Source organism: Trichoplusia ni, chromosome 3 (genome assembly GCF_003590095.1).
Source record: "Trichoplusia ni isolate ovarian cell line Hi5 chromosome 3, tn1, whole genome shotgun sequence".
Taxonomy (NCBI): Eukaryota; Metazoa; Arthropoda; class Insecta; order Lepidoptera; family Noctuidae; genus Trichoplusia; species Trichoplusia ni.
The window spans coordinates 2,764,903-2,782,082 of record NC_039480.1 but is presented as its reverse complement, the minus strand read 5'-3'; the positions used below and the strand labels follow the sequence as shown (position 1 = coordinate 2,782,082).

The 17,180-nt window shown below is 38.6% G+C and overlaps 2 protein-coding genes across 2 annotated transcripts; both read right to left on the bottom strand.

Annotated features, from left to right (window-relative positions):
* Nucleotides 1-3,838: 3,838 nt before the first annotated feature.
* LOC113508664 (lipase member H-like) lies at nucleotides 3,839-7,504 on the bottom strand. Its single transcript, XM_026891745.1, has 6 exons — nucleotides 7,477-7,504; nucleotides 7,289-7,390; nucleotides 5,514-5,660; nucleotides 4,608-4,800; nucleotides 4,193-4,330; nucleotides 3,839-3,945 (listed from the first exon to the last, which is right to left on the bottom strand). The coding sequence occupies exons 1-6, from the start codon at nucleotides 7,502-7,504 to the stop codon at nucleotides 3,888-3,890; spliced, it is 666 nt and encodes a 221-aa protein (XP_026747546.1). The 3' UTR covers nucleotides 3,839-3,887.
* Nucleotides 7,501-13,076, bottom strand: LOC113508663. Its single transcript, XM_026891744.1, has 4 exons — nucleotides 12,993-13,076; nucleotides 10,198-10,369; nucleotides 8,141-8,359; nucleotides 7,501-7,504 (listed from the first exon to the last, which is right to left on the bottom strand). The coding sequence occupies exons 1-4, from the start codon at nucleotides 13,036-13,038 to the stop codon at nucleotides 7,501-7,503; spliced, it is 441 nt and encodes a 146-aa protein (XP_026747545.1). The 5' UTR covers nucleotides 13,039-13,076.
* Between the last annotated feature and the right edge of the window lie 4,104 nt (nucleotides 13,077-17,180).

Here is a 17,180-nt window from a genome sequence, read left to right as displayed (position 1 = left end):
GCTCTGAGGTCCCGGGTTCGATCCTCGGACGGGTCAATGTAAAAATTCACATTTTCTACATTGTCTCGGGTCTGGGTATTTGTGGTATCTTCGTTGTATCTGAATTCCATAACACAAGTGCTTTAGCAACTTACTTTGGGTTCAGAACAATGTATGTGATGTTGTCCGCATTTATTTATTATTTATTTATTTGACTAAGGGCTTGATTTTTTTACAGTAACTATCGTGAGGCTGATTAATTATTAAATGATGTAACGCGAATAGCCAAGTGGTTGAGGTCACCATGCTAAACCCTCTAAACACGACGTGTTGCGAATTCGATCCCCGATTTTCATAACACGAAGGTTTATAGGTTTGGATCGAAGCCGCTCCCCCTTCATAGCAAGTCACTAACCACTGGACACGCCAGTCAACAATATCTATGACATGTTACAACATCCCAATGCCATTCCATTTCAGCTCTAGACCCAACCCTCGCCGGTTGGATCACCAACCCTGACAGCTTCAACGCGACTGACGCGGTCTATACCGAGGTTATTCACACGAATGCTGGTGTCAATGGCGTGTTGCTGCCAGCTGGTGATGTGGACTTCTACCCCAACGGAGGGGTTGTGATGACAGGATGCTCAGGAAATTACTGTAGCCATGATAGGTGGGTTTGCTTTTCAAGGTTATAAAACGAGCGGTCTTACTGACAAAATAGTTTAGTTGTTATTTAGTAGCGGTTTCCTCACGTGTATTTATCCCATCCTCCGATTAGTTTCGGACACAACTTTAGTAGTTAATCATGAGGTGAGGTTTTCGGTTAGGTCCGAAACTAATGGGTCTAGTGCGTGCAATCCGTGGGTAGTTTCTTTATTGAATTGTTTGGGGCCTCATATTATATTGCAAGAGGTTAAACCTTTTGCAATATGAGGGTCTTGCAAAGCGTCTTGTTGACGCATCATTATTTATCAGTTGTCTAGTATTCATTATAAAACTTTGCTTAGTTTGAGACTTGAGGGCGTTGTGAAAGTTGTAGAATATATTATATTATAATGCCGCTAGCCTATACTCTCAAACGATAGTGATGCGGATGAATTTTTTCAAAACACTATTAATTTGTTCTTTATAATTTTTATCTTAAGAGTTTTTTTACTCAGATTAATTTGTTTGTAGTTTGACAGAGAAAAAGGAAGAGAGGAGATTGAGCCTTTGCCTATCTTTGGCCATCCATGTCTGTTCTCCTATAAAACAGGGGTGGGTGGATTCTGGTCGACCACGTTTTAGATTCAATTCCTCAAGTTGGCTTCCGCATGTTGGACCTGTGTCCCCGTGCACGCCTTTAAAAAGGACATGGTCCCTCCATGAAGTTAAAAGATACAAAAAATAATATTATTTTCCGATATTTCAGCTATAGTTTTAAATAGCATGGAATTTTATACAAATAAATAACCGATCCATATTCAAATTTCCAGAGGTATCTACTACATGGCTGAATCGGTGATCTCTGGAGGCTTTACCGGTCGAGAGTGCTCAACATACGTCACAGCGATCAGCGGTGACTGCGACCTGCCAGGATCCTTGAAAATGGGAGGGTGGGAACCTAAGACTGGGTAAGTTAAGTCTAAACTGCACGGATAGCCGAGTGGTTGAGGTCACCACGCCAAACCCACTGTGCGCGACGTGTTAGATCGATCCTCGCATTTGTGTGATCCTTGAATGCTTGTTCTGAGTCTGGGTGTCTTTGTGCACGTGATCTGTATGTTTGTGAAACAACGACACGAGGATTAAATTCTTTAGTGCGGGAGTCGTTTTAAGTACACTAAGAAAAATAACTTTCAAAAAACTTGATACCCTGGGTCGTAGTCGTTTCTTAGGTTTACGCGAATGCTCGTTCTACCTTCATATTTTAATTATAACATAAGTTCCAAAAATCTATGATATCCCTTTGTAAGACTGGTTGTCAGAATTGCCAGGACTTCATAAATTAATTAGTTTCTTTCGCTTTTTTTCCAAAATATTAGAAGTTGACTTGCTTTGTCTATCATATTCACCTGAACACCATATTTCACTTATACTAATGATGTACTTATTTTTCAGAGTTTCTGGTATCTACCGAGTGGATACTAACGACTCTCCGCCATTCTCCATGGATTAGATAAAGAATAGAAAAGAAGAATAAAATCATATTTTTGGGATTTGTATTCGACACACACGGTTGAATAATTCTGAATGCGCTATGAATAAATACTAATAAAATAGTCATTTTGAACTAAAATCATTTTTTTTCCTATATTTAGAAAAACTTGAAGGCGATTTTTACCAAAAATATCGTCATCAACGTGACCTACAAACTCAAGTCGGCAAAATGTCACCCAGTAATCACCATCCCGAGTAATCCCGAGTGTTCCCGAGGGAGTCATCCCGACTCAGCCCGAGTCATACCGAGTGTTCCCGAGGGACTCATCCGGACTCATCCCGAGTGATCCCGAATAATCCCGACTCATCCCGACTCAGCCCGAGTAATCCCGAGTCATCCCGAGTCATCCCAAGGGAGTCATCCCGAGTGTTCCCGAGGGAGTCATCCCGAGTGATCCCGAGTAATCCCGACTCATCCCGAGTAATCCCGACTCAGCCCGAGTCATACCGAGTGTTCCCGAGGGACTCATCCCGAGTGATCCCGAGTAATCCCGACTCATCCCGAGTGTTCCCGAGTGTTCCCGAGTGTTCCCGAGTGTTCCCGAGGGACTCATCCCGAGGGACTCATCCCGAGTGTTCCCGAGGGAGTCATCCCAAGTAATCCCGACTCATCCCGAGTGTTCCCGACTGATCCCGAGTGTTCCCGAGGGACTCATCCCGAGTGTTCCCGACTGATACCGAGTATTCCCGAGTGATCCCGAGTAATCCCGACTCATCCCGAGTGTTCCCGACTGATCCCGAGTGTTCCCGAGTGTTCCCAAGGGACTCATCCCGAGTGATCCCGAGTAATCCCGACTCATCCCGAGTCATCCCGAGTGATCCCGAGTGTTCCCGACTCATCCTGAGTCATCTAAAAACCTATGTCCAGTACGCCGACTTGAGGTCATGGTAATTTTAGATAAGGATATGAAACAAGTATTGAAACAGAAAGAAATGTTGCTAAAAGATGAAAGTTCAAAGTATTACTATCGTAAAAAGTACCAACGGTCAATTAAAATAAAACTTCAAGGATTCTCATAATCCTATTATAGTCTTATCATTACATACAACAAATAATTAAGAGATATTTTCATATCTATCTCATATGAGGTAATCGATCTTTTGTATACCGGTTCAACTGCAACCCTCAACTGCAACTTCGGTGATCAGACGAGAACCGGAACCGGTCTATTCAACGTGGTATGGACGTCAACAATAAAATCACCTATAAAGACATTCTAAAATCAATCTTTTTCAAAATGATTTTTTTTTCCAGTTCAAACCCTGAAGTTAGTCAGCCACTACTCTTCAACAGACCAGATCTTCTTTCAAACAGTAATTATGACTCGAGCAAGAAGACTGTTCTGCTGGTCCACGGATGGAATACTGACCTTACAGCAACCTTCGGATCCGTGATGGTATATGGTGAGGAAAAATCAGAATCATCATCATTATTTCATCGTCCTAGCCTTTTCCTAACTATGTTGGGGTCGGCTTCCAGTCTAACCGGATTCAGCTAAGTACCAGTGTTTTACAAGGAGCGACTGCCTATCTGACCTCCTCAACACAGTTAGATTAGATTACAATATTCTTTATTGTACACCATGGAATTACAGCAGTGATTCTTAATACATACAATTTTACCTGGGCAACACGATATAAAATGAAAAAACATATTAAAAAATAGCCTATTTTTATTAGAATTAATCAAGATCTTCGGTTCTTGTTCAGCCCATAGAGTAAGGTGAGAATGCGTTCGTATCCACTCGGTAGACGCCAGATATTCTGAAAAGAAAAATAACATTATTAGTGTGTTGTAAAAAAAAGAATCCGATAAAAGCAAGTTGGGCACAAAGCGAAGCCATCATTCAAGTCACATGCACAAGCAACCAGACTCAGGACAAGTATTCGTGGATCACACAAACGCTTGTCTTACGGGATCGAACTAACACGTCGCGCTCAGTGGGTTTGGCGCATGCAGTCAAAGTCATTGTGCCCATTTGATATGTTGGTTTATTTTAGGTATACATACCCAGTCTTTGGCTCAAGTCCTCCCATTTTCAGAGAACCAGGGAGATTGCATTTGTTCCTTATGGCTGCGAAGAATGAGCTGCACTCCTGGGCTGTGAAACCACCTGAGGCCATCGACTCAGCTATGTAGTATACAGCTCTGTAAGAAAAGAGATGGAAAGAATTTAGTTCAGGTACAGATATCAAATGATGCAACGGTTTACTCATGCGTATTTATCGGGATCGTCCGACTAGTTTCGGAAACAACCGGAGTCCTTAATCATGAGCTATTTTTTGATCTGTATGGGACTTTTTTTGATCGGGCAACACTAACAATCGTGACCGACAGTGGTTTACTCAAGCGTATTTATCGAATTTATCGAGATCGCTCGACTAGTTTTGGACGCAACGATTTTCGATAATAAATAAATACTAACTTGTCATGGCTGCACATTGGCGTTATGCATCCCGGCATGTCAATTCCCCCATTCGGGTATATATCCACATCTCCTAACGGTACGAGATACCCCATGAGCCCAGCGTTACTGTGTATCACTTCGGTGTAGATGCCATCAGTCTTCTGAAACCGTTCTGGCTTGAAATTCCAGCCAGGGGAAGCTGGGTCTATGGCTGTAGGGAAAAAGTAATTTACATTTTCAGGGTAAAATATAGGAGTTATGTATACGCAACGCCATCTAGTTCAAACTAAGAGCTTGTGTTATGAGTACTAGACACCTGATAAACATACTTATATTTCTAAGTAAATACATATTGTATGTACGAATAAGATACACCCAGACACAGAAGAAATTATCGTGCTCATCACACAAAAGTTTGGTCTGGGTGGGAATCGAACTCACGACCTTCGGTATAGCATTCCGGGTTCTTAGCTGGGTAAAGGAGTATAAATCCATTCAATAGGATGGGTGATCAAAATACTAATTTGCATTATTTAACGACCTTCTCTTGAAAAGAGGATGTCACAAACAAGCAAAAAAAGAAGAACCGACACTTTCCTTTTCCACTTCTTTTCTGTTCAATTCTTTTGCTGTTAATAATATTTAAACAATTAAAAACCATATTTAAAAATTATTTATAATAATGTACTAGCTGTTGTCCGCGACTTCGTCCGCGTGGTCAAAAGATATAAGCATAAGTTAGGTATTTTTACGGAACCCTAATAATTTTGAAAATAAATTGTTGCCTATGTTCACTGGGTATAATGCAACTTCTCAACAGTGAAATAATTTTTCAAATCGGTCCAGTAGTTTTTGAGTTTATTCATTACAAACATTTATACAAATCTTTCCTCTTTATAATATTAGTACAGATTAGGTACTTACATAGTATATATGGGACTTGTCCTCCCAAGTTTCTACCAACAATTCCAACCTGATGCCCTCCTAGACTGTGTCCGATCAGGAAGTAGTTACTGAGGGATGCCCCCGTCTCCAAGTTCAACCAGGTTATGAACTTTGCCACTGATACACCTGAAAAAAGCGGAGATAATTAGAGTATTCTCTAAAAGAATATCAAAACCGGTCCAGCCGTTTTTATAGTTGTAAATTGCATTATCATCGGTTTTGAAGCTAGCCTGAAAATTTCAGCCTGCTAGCTCATCGGGAAGTGCTTCAAAATTGAGTTGCAAAATCTAACCGGAACGACAAACAATCAAGAAAGTGAGTGTATGTAAAGTGATAAAATCTGCCGAAATTCAGGTGGTAAGAACGTCTTTGGGAAGTCAAACGGACTAAAGAAAGGTAGATATTAGGAGATAGTTGGTTTGTTTGACGACCTCCGTGGTCGAGTGGCGTACGCACCGGTTTCAAGGTGTCGCTAGCTCTGAGGTCCCGGGTTCGATCCTCGGTCGGGTCAATGTAAAAATTCACATTTTCTACATTGTCTCGGGTCTGGGTGTTTGTGGTACCTTCGTTGTGTCTGAATTCCATAACACAAGTGCTTTAGCAACTTACTTTGGGTTCAGAACAATGTATGTGATGTTGTCCGCATTTATTTATTTAGTTGGTCAACCGTTAAATATGTGAGAGAAGCAAGGGCTTAACTTCGATATTGGTTTTCGAACGTTTTTGTACACTCACGTTCTTGTTTGTTTGTTTGTCGTTCCGGTTGGGTTTTTGCAACTTACTTGCATATTAATTTCCACAAATTCATCATGACTTGAAAAAACAAAAGAAAAAAAACTCGCAATCATCTTATCTGACACATTCAAATGTCAAATTGATTGATTTATTTCTAATCATAATTATCTGGAATCGTGTTAATCAATCATTAATTAATTAATTTACACTCTTAATGAGGGCAACTGATAATGTTCTAGGTGTGGCATTTCCGTCGAGCATTGATTGAATTACTTGACGTCAGCCACTATTGAGAAATGGAAATGAGTCAATTCAACGACCTTTTTCTTTTAAAATAGACCTTTTAAAATGTGTATTATAGTCCTCAAGTTCATACTACATCATCATAATCGGCCTAGCTTTTTCCCTACTATGTTGGGGTCGGCTTCCAGTCTAACCGGATTCAGCTGAGTGACCAGTGTTTTACAAGAAGCGACTACCTATCTGACCTCCTCAACCCAGTTACCTGGGCAACACGATACCCCTTGGTTAGACTAGTTGTCAGACTTTCAAGCTTCTGAATACCTGTAACGACTGTCAAGGTGTCGGAATAACAGCCGGGACCCACAATTTAATATGCCTTCCGAAACACGGAGGAACTCGTTTTGACAAAGATGGTCACCCATCTACGGACTAACCGCGTCAAGCATAGCTTAACCTGTGATCGATTCACTTATGCGGTCATAGCTTAGCCACGAGCTCCTCTCACCCAAGTTCTTTCCACATACATACTTATTTTAATATACAAACTACCTGTCTCGGCGAACTTAGTACCGCCTAACAGTCTAGATGTAGAAAAATATTTTTTTTCAGATGGGCCTTAAAATTGAGTTGCAAAACTCCAACCGGAACGACAAACAAACAAGAATAGTGAGTGTATAAAAACGTGGCAATTATTATTGCTCTTCTTAAATCTGCGTTTCCCTCAAATTCCTGACCCTAGTTCTTTCTCACCATTACCAAGGACAGTAGGTACATACCCGATGGTTCCGTATTACGGACAGCAGCAAAATAGTTGATGGAGCCAGCTCCTGCGTACCAATCAACGGCTATCACATTCACATCAGCGCCAGCTAGTAGAGCTGTCAAAGAAAAGAAAGGGTTTGAAAAGTGTGAAGGATTTTGCATATGATTTTGAGAAAAAAAAGAAGTTCTTGACAAAAACTACGAAGTTTCTTAAAGTTTTTTGTAATCATCTGCGTTCAAAAACTGGGATTATAGACGTCAACAAAAAGACTGCCGGGCTAAAATGGGATTGGGCGGGTCACGTCAGCCGCATGGACAGTGACCGCTGGGACAAAGTCACCACACTATGAGAGCCAGTGGATGGATGGCGTCGTCGTGGGAGGCCTAGGAAGCGGTGTGAGATGACCTTAATGCTTACCGCGCGGGCTGGTTCAATGAGGCCCAGAACAGAGAATCGTGGAAGAATTTTTGGGAGGCCTTTGCCCAGCAGAGGGACACAGTGGGCTAGAGAAAAAAATCATCTTCTTGTATAAATGCTTAATCCTTTACCTACTTGCCCACGGCTGGACAAATCATACCACACAATTCATGTCACATGTACAAAGACACCCAAACTCAGGACAAGCATTCGTGGATCACACAAATACTTGTCTATCGGGGGTTGAACTATCACGTTGCGCTCAGTGGGTTTGACGTGGTGACCTCAACCACTCGGCTATCCGTGCAGTCTGAGAGAATCTATACATACATTGACATGCCAACTCAAAATTTATATACATATAATTCTTCTTTTACTGTAATTGAGCACCAAGAAGAAGAAGACAGGAGCTGGATGCGAACAGCCGAAGATAGATCTCGATGGCGTGCGGGAGAGGCCTATGTCCAGTGGACGAATATGGGGTGATGATGATGATGATGATATTAGTCTAATTTTTTTACCTGGTATCATATTGGTTCCTAGAATCCCATTAATATCAACTATCCATCCATGGATAAGTATCACAGTTTTTTTCTTAGGGTCAAAGTTGTTTGATAAGAGTGCTTTGTTGCCAAGGACCATGGGTTGACTTACTGTAGGGTTTAACCTGAAAGAATACATTAAAATTACATATAACTATGTAAAGTTAGGCTATAACCGCATAAGTGAATCGATCACAGGTTAAGCTATGCTTGACGCGGTTGGTCTGTAGATGGGTGACCATCTTTGTCGGAAGGCACGTTAAATTGTGGGTCCCGGCTGTTATTCCTACATCTTTAGCTGTCGATACAGGTATTCAGAAGCTTGAAAAGTCTGACAACCAGCCAAGGGGTATCGTGTTGCCCAGGTAACTACGTTGAGGAGGTCAGATAGGCAGTCGCTCCTTGTAAAACACTGGTACTTAGCTGAAAACGGTTAGACTGGAAGCTGACCAACTATATTGGATAGTTAGTAAAAGGCTAGGCCGATGATGATGTAAAGTTAAGAAGTCAAGGTCACTAACCACTAGACAGATATGTAAAAGCAGGAGCCTCACAAAACTTTCTTATATCTGCTTCGATCTAACTCTTTTTGATACCGTGTACACAATATCTATACTAATATATAAAGCTGAAGAGTTTGCTTGTTTGTTTGAACGCGCTAATCTCAGGAACTACTGGGCCAAATTGAAAAATTCTTTTTGTGTTGAATAGACCATTCATCGAGGAAGGCTTTAGGCTATAAATCATCACGCTGCGACTAATAGGAGCGAAGATAGGTACAATGGAAAATGGGGAAAAAACGGGCAGGTATAAATCATAACTTATATCTTCTACCCACGGGAACGAAGTCGCGGGCAACAGCTAGAATGCAATATATTGTCATGTTTTGTTTTGATAAAATTATCAGAATCAAATTTCTGTTGGGATAATTACTTTGGTTTAAATGCTTAATTGAATATTATGATGATTTATTACCTTATTACTTATTTTTAATCTGAAGAGTTATCGCAAAGTCATTACTCGCGGTCTTACAACAAAATAATATGAATGACGAAATAAATGTTGTGTTGGTTGCCATGAGCAAGTTGCGCAGAGCAACAAGCAACCGAGCGTAAAGCAATCTCAACAAAGAAATGTTAGAAACGCGGAAACTCTAATCTATCTATACTAATATATAAAGCTGAAGAGTTTGTTTGTTTGTTTGTTTGAACACGCTAATCTCAGGTCTCAGGTCCAAATTGAAAAATTATTTTTGTGTTGAATAGACCATTCATCGAGGCAGGCTTTAGGCTATTAACCATCACGTTGCGACTAATAGGAGCGAAGATACAATGAAAAATGTGAAAAAAACAGGGCAGGTATAAATCATAACTTATATCTTCTACCCACGTGGACGAAGTCGCGGGCAACAGCTAGTATAATATATTTGCATCCCACAATGTGTTGAAGGTTGCATACCTCACCTCGCATAGGGTAAAAGCTATATACACTTTTGGACCCTATAGGGCACAGCAAAATAGCATAGCATATGAAAAGGATGTCAATACTCATGCGGTCTTTTAGTGGAAAGTGGAAACCGGATAGACATTTTGCATGGTGACTTAAATATAGTATAATTAGAGTTTTACACTGCAAAATAGGTTTGTCTATCAATCACTTCATATTTCGGGGTACGTTTAGATAGATACATAGAGAGAATATTATTTATTGCACACCACATAAGTACAGGATTGGATACAAATAAATAGTAAGTTATTTAAGTCTTTGTAATAATAATGTAAATAATTGGTAGCCCAATTACTAACTACTGTCGACTAATACGAAAATCCGATGGCTTTGGAATTAGGACTGATCTCAACATCAGCTAGACATTGTTTTTCCAAATGGAAGGTTATTATAATAACTATCGTGAGACTGATTCATTATTAAATGATGCAACGGTTAACTCACGTATGTTTTTTACCTTGTAAATAAATGATACACGTTCTCCGCATCAGGGTTGTATCTCGACGCCTCAACCAGGTCGCTGGTGGTGCCCCAGAGGTCCACCAGATGTGGGATTCCATTGCCATCAAGCATGTACTGGTATCGGACACCATCGTCTAATTTGCTGATGATTGAATCATAAGGAAACGCTGAAAGACATAAAATCGGTTTATTAACTCCATCATCCCTACTAATATTATAAATACGAAGTAACTCTGTCTATCTGTCTGTTACGCTTACACGTCTAAACCACTGAACTGATTTTAATGAAATTCGGTACAGAGATAGAGTTGACCTTGAAAAAGAACATAGGATAGTTTTTATACGGGATTTTTTTAGAGTTCGCTTGGAAACGCGATATAACCGACCTCGACGCGGGCAAAGCCGCGGGCGCAAAGCTAATATAAGTATAAAACAATAATATTTAACGACAAAAACATGCAACATAACTTAATGATTTTATGGGACAGATGGCTACAGGCGAATCGACAAACTTTCTGAAGTCGGTTGAAAATACGATTCAATCCCTAAAGAAATAAGAGCACATATATCCCGGTTTACAATCATTCAAGTCACATGCACAAGACATCCAGACTCAGGACAAGCATTCGATCACGATGAAAACATTAACGTAAATAAATAACACTCAAATGTAGGGAAATTACATTTCGTTTCGATAAGTCACGTTACTTCGACCTTTTAACTCAATATTAGTATAATTTAGCGTTTCCTCATGGACACCCTCGTTGGAGGGATCGGGTAGTGTCAGACTCTTACTGACTAAACCTGAACCGCCGTGCTACGTCATCCGCGTTTTTGTGTCGGTGTATGGCAATGCGTTCTAATCCTTCATACAGCTTTTTTAGGCCTAGCAGAAATGTAAATTATAGTAATATTATGATTTTGGAGTCTAATCTATGTTAAGTCAACGGAATGACAGCATGCTGCTGAGGAGTTTGTTGCTCTGTTTCTTCTCTCACAGCAAAAGCAATTAGAAAGCGCTGAAGGGCGAGCGAAACTGGGTGCTGTCCAATGTAATCTGACCTTCAATAATTCATAAATGATTCATTAATCATTTGAATAAATGACTATTGATTTTGAGTCGAAGTCGGCGTGCGTGTTTAGCTAGTATCGTGAATCAACGCGTGCGATATATCGCTGACACCAAAACTAATCTTATAATTAATCGTTTTGTACGAAAACATAAGTTTCTACCGAAAACAATGATAAGAAATTCATTAACACTGATTCAATCATTAGAAATATTGTCACCGGAAATTTTAAATAAGTTAACAATGATAAACAATCAAATTATCTTGATACTAGCTGCTGCCCGCGACTTCGTCCACGTGGTTAGAAGATCTTGAACCGTTTTCGCAGCGCATGCAACGGAAGCCCTCAAAGATTAATAATTATCCCCGTTTTTTCCACATTTGCCATTGCATCATCGCTCCTATTAGTCACAGCGTGATGGTATATAGCCTAAAACCTTCCTCGATGAATGGTCTATTCAACACAAAAATAATTTTTCAATTCGAACCAGTAGTTCCTGAGAATAACACGTTCAAACAAACAAACAAACTCTTCAGCTTTATAATATTATAGTATAGACAAGTGAATTTTCATATTTCACATGTTTTCTAAAATAAACAATGTAATTTATCATTTAGAAATATGATTCATATGTGTGTTTTGTTGTTTAATCAATATTAGACCGGTTTTTCTATTTCACGTCATATAAGCTTGCAATACATTGTTTTGTAATTTGAATTTTTGAATGGGTTGCTACGTCACAAAAGTGACGTTTTAAATCATCTTTAAGCGAACAATTTACTACACGGACAGCTAAGTGGTCGAGTTCATCGAATTTCTGGTACTTGTCGCGTGTTAGATTCCAGTGTAGGATAAATCTACGAATACTGTTGTGGAGTCTGGATGTCTTTGACTTAAATGTCAGAAGAATGTCAGGAGTCGGTTAAAAATCGCAAACAAGTTGTCAATACTAATCTGCAAGCATTTTAGTTTGGTTGTCATGGACAATTTGAGCGCGACAACCAATAGAGTTTTGGTGTGACTTTGCGGCAACCAATAATATACGGTGATTTTTTGTCGTCTTACAAAAGTACCTCAGTTCATGTATCCGACATAAAATACAGGGGTATTTTATGGCGCGATTACTTTTTTTTATCTTCAAATAAGATAATAGGTAGGAAGAAAAATGAAACATGAGAAATCTGAAACATGGTGTTAAAAATTATAAAAACGCCGCGCCGTCGCCCGCGCCCTCACCATTGTTACAAGGCTCGGACCGCGCTCGCAACAGAGCTGTGTTTCTAAAACTACGAATTGCAACATAATATTGAATAAAAATTACACTTCAAATCTCATAAATAGTATAAATACCTATTTTTTTATCATGAACGTGTTCTAGTCTTTGGATACATGAACTGGGCTGCTTTTGTAAGACGACTAAAAAATCACGGTGTACCTATAGACAAAAATAATATTTTTAACAGCACTTTTGATAAATGAAGGGTAAAAATGGAATTACTAAACAACCGTGGAGAGTCTTTTTATCTTAAAACGTAGTTTAAAAATAAAACGCGACTAAACAAACAACAAAATAAAAAAAATGTGGTATCATCGTTTTCATCAAATAAAAAATCAGGATTGTGCGTTATTGCTATATCTAACATAAACAGAACCACGGGATACCACTAGTTTATAAATAAATAAACAGTTTTTAAGACAATTTCTTTCGAAAATTCTTACCTGAAATGGCACTTACTAATATCGTAATTGCTATTAACCGTAACATGGCTGACTCTTAATTAATTAATGACTTCATTAATCAGTCATATACCCATATTTATAGTGATAATTATTTTGATAAATAATTAAAGGTGGGTTTAGATAACTAAGTTTACTACTCACAATTCTTAATGTCGTATTTTTCTGGTACTTCAAAAGTAAAATTATTTTTTTCGCTTAAAATAGGCTGTTTATCAGACACTTTTAAAACGTTACAGTGATGACTCTAGATACAGAAGCAAATAGGGTCGGTTGACTAAAAAAATCTGAGTTCGACTCGCGATCCCGCCGCGTCTGCTCATGATTAAGGACTCCGGTTGGGTCCGAAACTAGTCATACTACCCCGATAAATACGCGTGAGTAAACCGTTACATCATTTAATAATGAATCAGTCTCACGATAGTTATTATAAAAATATAAAAATCTGTTTAGTCAATCATATAGGTTGCCCAAAATATAACGAATACGGTAGATAGGTATTTGACTGCAAAAACCAGTTTAGATCATCAGATAGGTTACCCAAATATATTGCTAAATTCCCGAAGTTTATATTTTGCCCTAGTGACAACAGGGGCACCACTTCCGCTACATACAAATAATATGGCCGATGAATGAATGGAAATAGGATTAAAATAACACTATTCCTATTCTCTTAAGCATTTTGCCAACACAATAATTAGGAAATTGATTACGGGGCGGATCACTTACGATGTTAGGCTATTAAGTAGCACTTTCTGAAGATCAGATTACATTGGACAGCACCCAGTTTCGCCCACCCGTCACCGCTTCCTAAGTGTTTTAGCTGTGAGAGAATACTGATTAGGGGACGGAACACTTACGGTCAATACTGTGAACTTCCAATTATTGTGTTGGCAAAATGTTTTAATACGAATAGAGTCAAATATCCAATTGCCTTTGAGGCCAATTGAGTTGAGGTCACCACGCCAAACCCACTCAGCGCGGCGAGTCAGTGCGATCCCCGCGTAGGACAAGCATTTGTGTGATCCACGAATGCTTGTCCCGAGTCAGGGTATCTTGTGCATGTGACTTGAATGTTTCTGAAACTCCAGCGAAACAAGGATTAAATTCCTTTATGTGGGAGTCGTTTTTTTATGTAAAAAGCTGAATTGAGGCTCAGAAATAAATAACAGTTGAAAATTAAACTTTCGACTTACAATAGTTAGAATTAGCAAAATTTTCTTAAGACCCTGTCATCGTGAAATATGCCATGTGCATATACCCTAACCAATATAATATTGTTGCATAGACAACTAATCTTTTTAATACACAGCTTAGCGACCCTACTTAGTGCAATAATACCGTAATTAAAGATAAAAGTTTAAACAAAGTTTAGACAAGCAGTTGTGTGATCCACGAATGTTTGAAAACTGGTCAGGTGTTCAGCAGAAGTCAGAACTCCAAGTGCCAAGATTAAAACACGACCAGGTTGTCCTATCGGTAATGTAAACGCCTCCTGGCACAATAAAGGCTGAATTTCGTAATTTCTGTAATAGTGTCTTTTAATATTATGAACGGGGAAGTTTGTATGTATGTAAGTTTTTTCTTTTTTCATGCAAAAGGGTGATTCTCCAGACAAAAAATAGCACAAGTTAACGTCGTCATTATCCTCAACAACTGGTCTAAGTAAGTGTAGTACTAAATTGTTTAAATTTTTAAGTCATCTATTAATAGCCAGCACTTTACGAACTTGGATAAAAATAATATAGAATACATCAATCTGCAGTATCAAAAGTGTCGTGAGGATAATGACGTTTTCAACTTGTTTTTCTTTTTCAGGAGAATCACCCAAAAACCACTGAATATATTTAGACGAAACTTGGCAGTATATAACCAGGATTAAGACATAAAATATATATTTTTTTCGATTTTATGATGCATTTTCATTTTCGGGTCGGCCTGGGAACAAGCTAAATCACAAATAAAACTAATTTGATTTGATTAAAATCTTATCGTTAAACAACTTCAAAACAATTTGATTTTGTTTTAAAGATAATAATGTCATTGTATTGTTTAATTGATAATGAGATTATGATTCATAATCCATGAAAAATTTAAATAGCACGTGTTATGATATAAAACACACCTTTATAAATTTTATTCTTTAAAACTAGTAGCTTACGAGATGTAGCTAGAAGCTAAGCTATAACAGCACAAGTTAATCGATCACTGGTCAAACTGCGCTTGATAAGGTCGATCCATAGATGGGTAACCATCTATATCATAACGAGTTCCTCCGTGTTTCGGACGGCACGTTAAATTGTGGGTCCCGGCTGTTATTCCTACATCTTTGACAGTCGTTACAGGTAGTCAGAAGCTTGAAAGTCTGACAACCAGTCTGACTAAGGGGTATCGTGTTGCCCAGGTAACTGGGTTGAGGAGGTCAGATAGGCAGTCGCTCTTTGTAAAACACTGGTACTTAGCTGAATCCGGTTAGACTGGAAGCCGACCACAATATATTTGGGAAAAGGCTAGGATATTTTTTTCTCACACTAAAGATTTTAATCCTTGTGTCGCCGGGGGTCCATTGAGAACCTCCTTTTTTATGAAGTCGGTTAAAAGACCAACTTTAATAAAAAACAGGATTAATGGCAAGATTCATTTATTAACACAAACAAATATAACATATTAATAATTATCTATTGCTAAGCTTAGGTAATTTGAACTAAATGCTTTTTATACACAGTATACAGAACCCATTCATAATTAGGGTTACGCACGTAAAGGGAAAAAACGCTAACAGGACCTGGCCTGTTGGTCTAGTGGTTAGTGACCCTGACTGCTATACCGGAGGTCGTGGGTTCGATTCCCACCCAGGACAAATGTTTGTGTGATGAGCACGATCATTTTGTCTGTTTGGGTGTAATTTATCTATGTTATGTATGTATTTAGAAATATATAAGTATGTTTATCAGTTGTCTAGTACTCATAATACAAGCTTTGTGCAGTTTGAGACTAGATGGCGTTGTGTGAAACTTTTAGAATAATATTTTAAAGGCGTTATTACCTACGAGGCTATATCTCATGAACCCTGATAGGTATACCGTTGAAATTTGTACATAAAATGTATTTCTATTGGCGCTATGCAAATAATACGAAAGCATATACAATTATTGAAATAAAAACCGAAATAATTTATGCAAAATTTTCCAAATTTGTGAATAAAAACACAATTTCTAAATGAACGTATAAATCTATTTATTTACAATAATTAAATATCGCATTTAAAAAACTGAAATTAAACTGAAAATTCTAACTTTTGAAAGCAGTACTTAATATTTAATTAAAAATAATCACAGCAACAAAATTATAATTAAAATATAGTTTTTTATACACGGTGATTTTTAGTCGTCTTACAAAAGGAGCCCAGTTCATGTATCCGACGTAAAATACCCCTAGGCGCGATTTTTTTTTATCGTCAACTAAGATAATAAGTACGAAAAAAAATAAACAAGAGAAATCTGAAATATGCTCTTAAAAATGATAAAAACGCCGCCGCCCGCGCCCCTCACCATTGTTACAAGGCTCGGACCGCGCTCGCAACAGAGCTGTGTTTCTAAAACTACGAATTGCATCATAATATTGAATAAAAATTGCATTTTAAATTTATTCAAATCTCATAAATACCTATATTTTTATCATGAACGTGTTCTAGTCATTGGATACATGAACTGGGCTGCTTTTGTAAGACGACTAAAAAATCACCGTGTATACATTGTTATACAACTCATATTTGACAGACTTTCGTAGAAAACCCTTGTAAATATACAATTAATTAAATGATACAACGGTTTACTCACGCGTATGTATCGGGATCGCCCGACTAGTTTCGGACACAATCCCTGAATAAGGACTGTATGAGTCCGAAACTAGTCGCGCGATTTTAAAAGAAAAAGGACTCCCGCAGTAAGGAATTTAATTCTTGTCTTGTGTTTCACAAACATACAAGTCACATACACAAGACACCCAGACTCAGGACAAGCATTCGTGGATCACACAACTGCTTGTCCTACGCGGGGAGCGTTTGGTTTGGTGTGGTGACCTCAACCACTCGGCTATCCGTGCATTCAATATTATAAATACGCGCGAGTAAATCGTTGCCCGGGATTCCTGACAAACGGTGAAGGAAAA